Source organism: Neofelis nebulosa, chromosome 9 (assembly GCF_028018385.1).
Source record: "Neofelis nebulosa isolate mNeoNeb1 chromosome 9, mNeoNeb1.pri, whole genome shotgun sequence".
Taxonomy (NCBI): Eukaryota; Metazoa; Chordata; class Mammalia; order Carnivora; family Felidae; genus Neofelis; species Neofelis nebulosa.
The window spans coordinates 114,404,165-114,414,736 of NC_080790.1; the positions used below are offsets into that span (position 1 = coordinate 114,404,165).

The following is a 10,572-nucleotide window of genomic DNA, read 5'->3' on the forward strand; positions in this document are numbered from 1 at the left end:
CTTCCATAAACGAAGGCATGCTTGTCTACAAGACGCCCACCCACTGCCCTGTGCATCCATCCCACTAACTCTGATCCCCCTCTGAGCCCTCCACGGCACAGCTGAAGTCCTGGCTCTGCCCAAACGCTTCAACTCTCCCTCAGTGGCCTCAGGACCTTCTCTCCCCATCGTCCGTGGTTTTTCTAGATTCTTCTTGTCACTCCAGTTTTCTCTCCCACAGAGCTGGATCCAGAATGGCACAGATACCTCATCACGCAAAACCCAATCTCTCGCTGTGATTTCCAATGGACAAAAGACAGACAAGGGTGGCAGGTGCATGAATTTTAATAAGGGGTCTTGATAGCAGCCTGAAGATGCTGATCACCAGCACTCAAGGTATTTTTGGCCAGCGATTCTGTTGGCTCCAGTCATTTTTCGTCTCTCTGCCAGAAATGCTTATCCTCACGTAGGACTGGAGGCAGCATGACTGATAATTTAAGCAGTAGAGGTAGGGTTGTTCAGACTTTCTGCAAGAGGGTCTACAGATTCCCATGTTTCCCATGCATCGAAGAGTGTGATGTCTGCCTGGCCACAAAAAAAAAAAAAAAAATACAGATAGTTAATTTCCATTTAATACTGGCAATACTAACATAGATCTGAGGAGTCAAGGAGCACAGTCAAAACCTAAAGGGCTGAAATAATTATGTGTGGGGTGCCTGGGTGGCTCAGTCGGTTGAGTGTCCAACTTCGGCTCAGGTCAAGATCTCACCGTTTGTGGGTTCGAGCCCCTCATGGGGCTCTGTGCTAACGGCTCGGAGACCAAAGCCTGCTTCCGATTCTGTGTCTCATTCTCTCTCTGCTCCTCCCCCACCTGTGCTCTGTCTCTCTCTGTCTCTCAGAAATAAATAAATGTAAAAAAAAAATTTTTTTTTGAAATACTTATGTGCCACCACTGCCCACCTATTAGAATGACCAAAATCTGGAACACTGACACCAAATGCTGGGAAGAATGTAAAGCAACAGAAACTCTCCTATGCTGCTGATGGGAATGCGAAACGATACCGCCACTTTGAAAGACAGTTTGTCAGTTTCTTATGAAACGAAACATACACTTACCACACAATCCAGCGGTTGTGCTTCTTAGTATTTACCAGAACTTGAAAACTTATGTCTACACAGAAATCTGCACATGAACTGCTTCACTGTGCTTCACACAGGCAGTTTGAAAATCAAGCTCAGAGAAACAAAAGCTTCAGGAGGATAATGGAATTCCAGTGCATCCATAGGGTAGCAGAGCTGATGTTTTCCTGCAGAGGGAGAGAGCTGATATCTTCCTGTAGAGAGAGAGCTGATGTCTCCCTGTAGAGAAAGAGCTGATGTCTTCCTGTAGAGAGAGAGAGAGCTGATGTCTTCCGGTAGAGAGAGAGCTGATGTCTCCCTGTATAGATAGCTGATGTCTTCCTGTAGAGAGAGAGAGCTGAGGTCTTCCTGTAGAGAGAGGGCTGATGTCTCCCTGTAGAGAAAGAGCTGATATCTTCCTGTAGAGAGAGAGAGAGCTGATGTCTTCTGGTAGAGAGAGAGCTGATGTCTCCCTGTATAGATAGCTGATGTCTTCCTGTAGAGAGAGAGAGCTGAGGTCTTCCTGTAGAGAGAGGGCTGATGTCTCCCTGTAGAGAAAGAGCTGATATCTTCCTGTAGAGAGAGAGAGAGCTGATGTCTTCCGGTAGAGAGAGAGCTGATGTCTCCCTGTATAGATAGCTGATGTCTTCCTGTAGAGAGAGAGAGCTGAGGTCTCCCTGTAGAGAGAGAGCTGATGTCTTCCCGTATAGAGCCACTGTGATGCTTACAGTTGGTGGAACAGCCTATGCTATATATCAGCTAGCTGTGGCTCCATTTCCCAAGAAGCAGCATTGACTTCCGTGTATCATCTCAGCAGGCAGCTGGTTCAATTTCATTCAGATCTCTATGGACCAGTAATCAATAAATAACTAGGTTCTTCTTTGAGGATCAATATTTATTGACTTATACTAACTACCACCAATAAACCAGTCTTCACCATGAAAAAAAAAATCTGCACATGATGTTTGTAGTTTTATTTATAACTGCCTCAAATTAAACCAAGATTCCCTTCAGTAGGTGAATGGACAAATAAACTGTGGTCCGTCCAGACAAGAGATTATTATTCAGTGATAAAAAGAAATGAGCTATGAAGTCATGAACAGACACGGAGGACTCTTAAATGCACATCAGTGAGTGAAAGAAGCCAATCTGAGAAGGCTCCATAGTGTATGATTTCAACTGTATGACATTTCGGAAAAGGCAAAATAACGGGGGTAATAAAAAGATCAGTGGTTACCAGAGGTTGGGGTAGGAGGCAGATGAAGAGGCAAAGCACAGAGGATTTGGAGGATTTACAGTGAAGTTACTCCATATGATCCTGGAATGATCTATTCATATCATTATACATTTGTCCAAACCCACAGTACAGTACCCAGGGTGAACCCTAAGGTAAAATATGGCCTTTGGGTGGGGTGCCTGGGTGGCTCAGTCAGTTGAGCGTCTGACTTCGGCTCAGGTCATGATCTCCAAGTTCATGGGTTTGAGCCCCATGTCAGGCTCTGTGCTGACAGCTGACAGCCTGGAGCCTGCTTCGGACTCTGCGTCTCCCTCTCTCTCTGCCCCTCCCCTGCTCATGCTCTGTCTCTCTCTGTCTCAAAAATAAATGACCATTAAAAAAAATTTTTTTTTAAATATGGACTTCGGGTGATAATGATGTGTTAATAGAGTTTATCAGTTGTAACAAATGTACACTCTGTGAGGGACGTTGATAATAGGGAAGGCTGTGCATGAGTGAGGGTAGAGGATATGTGGGAAATCTCTGTACCTTCTTCTCAAATTTCCTGTGAACCTAAAACCGGTCTAAAAGCATAAAGTCTTTTTTTTTTTTTTTAAAGAATCCCTTAAGGGGCGCCTGGGTAGCTCAGTCTGTTAAGCATCCGACTTCAGCTCAGGTCATGATCTCATGGCTCGTGAGCTCAGGCCCCGCGTCGGGCTCTGTGCTGACAGCTCAGAGCCTGGAGCGTGTTTCAGATTCTGTGTCTCCCTCTCTCTCTGCCCCTCCCCTGCTTGCACTCTGTCTCTTTCTCTCTCAAAAATAAATAAACGTAAAAAAAAATTTTTTTTTAAAGAATCCCTTAAAGGCAAACAAAGCTGTTATGGACATTCATCTAGAAGTTTTTGAAACTAAGTTTTCATGTCTTTAGATTAAATGCCCAGGGGTGCATTTGCTGGGCAACACAGTTAGTGTATATTTTGGGGTTTTTTTCCAACTTTTTTTTTTTTTTTTTTTTTTTTTTGGGACAGAGAGAGACAGAGCATGAACGGGGGAGGGGCAGAGAGGGAGGGAGACACAGAATCGGAAACAGGCTCCAGGCTCTGAGCGGTCAGCACAGAGCCCGACGCGGGGCTCGAACCCACGGACATGAGATCATGACCTGAGCCGAAATCGGATGCCCAACCGACCGAGCCACCCAGGCGCCCCTATTTTGTTTTTTAAAAGGAAGCTGGAAAACTGTTTTCCAGAGTTGCCATACCACTTAACCTTCTCAGTAGCAATGTGTAAAAGGTCCATGTTCTCTGCATCCTTGCCAGTGTTTGGTAATGTCACTGCATTTAACTTCAGCGGTTCTAATAATTATGTAGTGGAATACCATATCTTTTTTTTTTAACTTGTTTTATTTTTTACTTTTTTAAATTTACATCCAAATTAGTTAGACAATGATTTCAGGAGTGGATTCCTGGTGCCCCTTACCCATTTAGCCCATCCCCCTCCCACAACCCCTCCCGTAACCCTCAGTTTGTTCTCCAGATTTATGAGTCTCTTCTGTTTTGTCCCCATCCCGGTTTTTATATTATTTTTGTTTCCCTTCCCTCATGTTCATCTGTTTTGTCTCTTAAAGTCCTCATATGAGTGAAGTCACATGATTTTTGTCTTTCTCTGGCTGACTGATTTCACTTAGCATAATACCCTCCAGTTCCATCCATGTCGTTGCAAATGGCAAGATTTCATTCTTTTTGATTGCCAAGTAATACTCCATTGTGTATATATATACCACATCTTCTTTATCCATTCATCCATCGATGGACATTTGGGCTCTTTCCATACTTTGGCTGTTGTTGATAGTGCTGCTATAAACATGGGGGTGCATGTGCCCCTTCGAAACAGCACACCTGTATCCCATGGATAAATGCCTAGTAGTGCAATTGCTGGGTCGTAGAGTAGTTCTATTTTTAGTTTTTTGAGGAACCTCCATACTGTTTTCCAGAGTGGCTGCACCAGCTTGCATTCCCATATCGTATCATCTTAATATGCATATCCCTGATGGCTAATGATGTTGAACATCTTTCCGTGTGCCTATTTGACATCTGTATGCCCTCTTTGATGAATTCTCTTTCTCCTAATTCGATGGCTTGGTTTTTACTGTTGAGTTTTGAGAGGTGTTTCTGTATTCTAGGTACAGGTCCTTTGTCAGATACGTGGCTTGCAAATATTTCTGCAATTTGCCTTTCAGTATATCCTATTCACAGGCCCTCTTGCAGAGTGAACGTTTTGAATTTTGATGAAGTCCAACTTGCTAATTTTTTTTTTCCCTTGTGGATTGTGCTTTTCATATCTCAGAACTTTTCACCTAGCCCTAGGCCTGAAAGATTATTCCAGTGTTTTCTGCCAGAAGTTTTATACTTTTACGTCTTTTGTTTATTTTTATTTATTTCTTTTTAACTTTTTAAAATGTTTATTCATTTTTGAGAGACAGAGACAGAGACAGAGCGCGAGTTGGGGAGGAGCAGAGAGAGAGGGAGACACAGAATCTGAAGCAAGGTCCAGGCTCTGAGCTGTCAGCACAGAGCCTGATGTGGGGCTCGAACCCACGAACCGTGAGATTATGACCTGAGCCAAAGTCAGACACTTAACCAACTGAGCCACCCAGGCGCCTCTACATCTTATGTTTAAATCTATGAGCCATTTTGAGTTAAATTTCGTATAAGATGTGAGGTTTAGATTGAGGTTCTTTCCCCGCCCCCCCCCCCCGTCTCTTTCTCTCTTTTCTTTCTTTTCTTACAGATGTCTCATTAATCCATTATCTTGTATCCTAGGACCTTACTGAACTGAATTATTAGTTCTAGATTTTTTTTTCCCAAGATTCCTTGGGATTTTCTACAGAAGCCATTATGATATCTGCAAATACAGACAGCTTTTATTTTTTTCCTTTCTAACTTGCATGCCTTTATTTCTTTTTCTTGCCTTGATGCATTGGCTAGAACTCCTTAGATTTTAAAAGAAATGACCTTTTTTAAAGATTAAGAGAAATTGATCCATACAACTTGGATAGATCTCAAGAGCATAATGCTGTCTTAAAAAGAAAAAAGCCAATCTCAAAAGATGACGTATGATCCCATTTATATAACACTTTCTAAATGATAAAAATTAGGGAGATAAGAAGCGGATTAGTGGTTGCCAAAGGTTAAGGTTAGCGACAGACGGTGGAGGCAGGGAAGAGTCCGTGCCACTGTGAAAGAGTAGCAGGAGAAGGATCTCTATGCTGATAGCATGGGTCTGTATCTTGATAACAGTGGTAGTTACACAACGCTGCAGTTGCAAGAAAATGCCATAGAAGTATGCACACACATTGCAACAATACCAGTCTCCTGGTTTGTGTATTGTATTATGATTACATAAAATATAATCTTCGGTAGGAAACTGTATGAAAGGTCCGTAGGACCTCTCTTTGTACTATCTTTGCAACCTCCTATGAACCAATAAGTATTTCAAAACAAAAAGTTCAAGTAAGTTCAAATAAAAAGTTGATGAGGGTGGGGAGAAAAGGGAACCCTTGTGCACTTGTTGGTGGGAATATAATTGGTGCAGCCACAATGGAAAACAATATTTTCCTCAAAGCGTTACAAACAGAACTATCCTATGATCCAGCAATCCCACTTCTGGGTATACATCCAAAGGAAATGAAAACAGGATCTCAAAAAGGTATCTGCATTCCCATGTTTACTGCAGCAAAGAGAATCTGGAGGCAGAGAAGCCAGTGAGGAAGTATTTTGGATGGTCTCACCCAGGGCCCAGGCAGCTCTGGTGGGCAGCCTAAGAGTCTCCCCAGATCACACAAGCGTCGAGCATGTGGACGCACAGATTACACAGCCCCTGCCTCTGAAGCGAGCTTGGAGATGGGCTGTGCACCAGAGCACGATCCAGATTCCAGACACAACCCTAATGTGTGTGGGTCCTGGGGCAGGAATGCAAATGGAAGCTCATCTATCATATGTCTGCATATTTAACAGTTATGAATAAAGCTAACAAGTGAGATAAATAAAATCTATCCTATGGCCCTTTGTGAAATAGCCCTTCATGGGGTGTCTGGGTGGCTCAGTCGGTCAAAGTGTCTGACTTTGGCTCAGGTCATGATCTCACAGTTTGTGGGCTTGAGCCCCGCGTCAGGCTCTGTGCTGACAGCTCGGAGCCTGGAGCCTGCTTCGGATTCTGTGTCTCCCTCTCTCTCTCTGCCCCTCCCTCCCCCCCAAAGATAAACATTTTAAAAATTAAAAAAAAAAAAAAAAGATCTTTGAAATAGCCCTTCATAATGACCTGAAAGGGCAGATTTGAATTTGTGATTCTTGGATTCTTCAGAGTTCTGTGCAGGAAGATGGCGGCCTGAGGGGAGCTGGCTCAGTCCACACCCCAGCTCTCCTCTCTCCCATCCCCAACTCTGCCCCACACTGTGAGGACTCTTTCATGCAAGACATGGACAGTGCAGCCTGAACATCCCCAATGGCCCACTGCCCCTGCAAACAAGAGTGTCCTTGACCCTCCTCCTGCCTAAGTTGCACACACAGTGGGCCTCACCTTCCAGGGGTGGAGCTGGAGAAAGCTCATGTGGTCCTTGGAAACAGCACGGGGGTTCTTTGGGAGGGAATTCCACGCCCCAGGTGCTCAAAGCACGGTCTTGGAAGGAGAGGAGGACACGGTCTCTAAATGGATACATCCCACTTGCCCCCATCAACTCTCAGCCCCATAGGGAGTGACTTAATCAGAGGACACCCAGAGTAGGACCAAGATCAGAGGAAGAGGTGTCTCTCTTCCCAGAGTCTAAGAGCAGAAATATTGAACTGAGAGCAAATTATCTCCAAGAGTCAGGATGAACTTATTCTGTCTTCATGTCATGAACCATGCTTTACAGAACATTCCTGGTCTCTGACCTCACTACAGGGAACACAGTTCAGGGATGAACAACTGTATTGGATACATGGGGCCCAGAGAATAAGATTTGAGACCACAAAGCCGGGAAGACACCCAAGTCCTCTAGGTACCCAATCAGAATTCTTGAATGTTCCCCATGGGTTGGTCTTCTCCCAGGCTAAATTAAATGAGGCAGGTTTCTGTCTCCCTCAGAGTCTAACACAGCTGGAAGGCACACAGCACATATTCCTTAAATGCTTGAAGAAATCAATGAGCAATAATAGTAATAGCTAACATTAATTAGGGCTTACGATATACTGGGCACTGTGAGCTACATTATTTCACTTCCTTCTTCCCACAATCCTGAGCTTTGAGATTGTCTATGGTTCCAACTTCACAGATGGGGAAGCTGAAGCCTGGAGGGGGATATGAACAGAGTCTGACAGCGGTAAGTGGCAAGGCTGAGGGGACTGAACAACTGAATCCATGACAGAACAGACGAACTGGAGAGTGAACAAACTCATTTATAAATGGGTAAAATCATGTGCTTTATCTGTTTTTAGCACTTGGAAACCCTCTGATCCTTGGCACTGTGGGATCTCCAAGATCAAAAGTCATCTCAGCCAATTTCCCTAGAAACCCAAGGATTTGGGCTCTAATCAACCCATGTCAAACCCGCAGCCTTTCACCCCCAGGATGGACCAACTCTCCCGCCCAAGGGGTCTCCCCCTCTCAGGACCTGCTGTGCCTTTAAGTCTCTTGGCTTCCCAGATGTACTTCTCAGTCCACTCCCGACCCAGTAGCCTTTCCTGCAGCTGGTAGATGAAGAACCATCACCCCACTGCTGCGTCCAAGCCCCAGAGATGTCCCTCTGTTACCTCTTAACCCCCATCCTGCCATCCCTCCACCCTCAATCCATTTGGAGCACCATTCCTCATGATTGACGGCCACAAGAAACAGATTTGTGACTTTTAATGGAATGTGGGAGCTAAGGAACCTGAAACAAAGCCATTTCTATCCACGATATCCATTTACATTCCCTCTTTTGCCAGGTTTGGCTTTATGTTCTACTTGCTTGGACATCGGAGGAATGGTCCAGGGCTGTATTCTTTCAACTGTCATTGGTTGGACTGTTAAGTAACGACTAAGGACACAGCACCGTTTACGATTTGAGCAACGAATGAGACTGTCTTCATCACTTTTGCACACCAACCGGCAATGTCCATTCATCCAACACTCTGCTGTTGGGCCCAGGAACAACCATTAAGCAGATGTTAGTATCCCTCAAGTGGTAAGACAAGAGGAGGAACAGGACAGGGGAGAAGGGGAGACAGTTGAGGAAGTAACACTGGGCACAGTCCCAGGAAAGGAGAGAAGCGATCTTGAGAGGGGAGGGAACCAAGACAATTGTTTCAACCTTGGGGAATCCAAGGCTTTCAGACATCCTACCCTCTGTCTTCCTATCCCCTAACCTGCTACTCCTAACTTTGGGATCACTTGCTGCCAATGAAGATCCTTCCTTAATGGAGCTTGGGAATGATGAGAAAGGAAATAAACAACTATAAGATTAGGAGATGGAAGGGATTCATCCAGACTTCAACAGACTCAGCTCTTTATCAACAGCCTGGCCATAACTTCAGCTCAACTAGCCCTGGGTCCAGCCACAATGCAGTCTCCAGTCCTCCTTGACCATATTCACCCAATTCAAATTCAAAACCCCGTCCAATTTGAAGTAGGATGCTGAGCCCTACCCAACTCAATGCCCCTTGAGCCTGAACTCCAAGCCAGACCCAAATTTAATCAAGTCACCAGCCTCAATTCTGAGCAGCAGTCATCAGACAGCTTGCACTATTCATTACCAACTCCCAGCTTCCGCCCAAGCCCCAGTCTACCCCCAGCACCACCTCCACTCAACCCCAAATCCCGTCTCCTCCCCAGCCCTCTCCAAACCATCAGGGAAGCCCAATACCTCACCTCCAGCTCGTCCTAATCTTCCCCCTACCACTCCAACCCCAAGGTCTTTCTCCCCATCACAACTCGTCATCAGCTTCTAATCTAATGTCCTAAAGCCCCCAACAAGTCCCCAGTCTGCACCCAACCCATCACCCCTAAGCCGTCTCCCAGGTCCCACCAGAATACTACCCTGCCCTTAAGTGTCAGATGCTCCAAATAGCTACCATCCCACCACCTTGGCAAAAAAAAGAATCAGGGAAAAATGTGGATGTGAGCTGATCATGGGGAAACCTCCCAAAGCCGCATCAGATGAGGAAAAGCTTCGTGCTGCCCGCAGTGAAGAGGAGAGGAAAGTGAAAAGTTCACGACCACGATCCCAGACACTTGAGAGGGACCCAAGTTACCTGAGACCACTGGTTCCGTGGCCAGAAGGATGAGAAGAAACAGCAGTAACTTCATGGCTGGCAGGTCACAGGAGAAGGAGGTGGCTGTGCTGCAGGGCATAGAAATAGAGTTCTGTGCAGCGGGGATGAGCCTCGCTTTTATTGGCAGGGTTGTGGGCAGTGAATTCTAGCAGGAGAGGATTTATAGGAGATCAGCCAGGCCAAAGGACAGTGTGTAGCAGATTTCGTGGCAAAGCACGAGATGAGAGTGTGGGAAACTGGCCAGCACCCGTGCCAATAGTGGGAGGAGACGGGCAAAATAGAGCCTCTTAAGCCTTTCAAGACCAAAAGAACTAATTAATGAATGCATAAATATACATCAAGAAATTCCTAATTTAAAAAAGTACTTATTCTCAGCTTTTTTTTTTTTTTCAACATTTTCTATTTATTTTTGGGACAGAGAGAGACAGAGCATGAACGGGGGAGGGGCAGGGAGAGAGGGAGACACAGAATCGGAAACGGGCTCCAGGCTCCAAGCCATCGGCCCAGAGCCTGACGCGGGGCTCAAACTCACGGACCGCGAGATCGTGACCTGGCTGAAGTCGGATGCTTAACCGACTGCGCCACCCAGGCGCCCCTATTCTCAGCTTTCTAACAAAAGGATACATAGGCGTATCTTTCCGAGCCTTGACCTCGCCAATCTAGTTCCCAGTTCAGGGCTTTAGCTTTGTTATTTGTTCTCCCTTGAGACCTTCCATGGCTGGCTCCTGTTTATCATTCAGCCTCATCTGGAAGGTCACCTCCTGGACAGGCCTTTCCTAGTCACCCTAGATATCGGCACTCCCACCTACAGTGGCTCTGGATCGTCAGCCCTTGGTGCACCACCCGCACGGATGTATCCGTTCTTTTCAATTCTGTTTTACATGCTTTATCTTTGTCTCTTCCATTCGAATGTCAGACATGTGCCTTGTAACCCCACCGCTCGTAACCTCCCCTGGACTAGAATATTAATTC

General features: G+C 45.5%; 1 protein-coding gene across 1 annotated transcript; it reads right to left on the reverse strand.

The window, feature by feature from the left end:
- Positions 1-308: 308 nt before the first annotated feature.
- On the reverse strand, positions 309-9,822 carry DEFB119 (defensin beta 119). Its single transcript, XM_058685255.1, has 2 exons — positions 9,580-9,822; positions 309-564 (listed from the first exon to the last, which is right to left on the reverse strand). The coding sequence occupies exons 1-2, from the start codon at positions 9,677-9,679 to the stop codon at positions 371-373; spliced, it is 294 nt and encodes a 97-aa protein (XP_058541238.1). The 5' UTR covers positions 9,680-9,822; the 3' UTR covers positions 309-370.
- Positions 9,823-10,572: the final 750 nt, after the last annotated feature.

What these genes read in the sequence shown, in the direction of transcription:
- DEFB119 (XM_058685255.1), bottom strand. Translation starts at nt 9,679, where the DNA reads ATGCCCTGCAGCACAGCCACCTCCTTCTCCTGTGACCTGCCAGCCATG. An exon ending in CACGGAACCAGTGGTCTCAG is followed by an intron (nt 565 to 9,579) that starts GTAACTTGGGTC and finishes TTTTGTGGCCAG; the next exon opens with GCAGACATCACACTCTTCGA.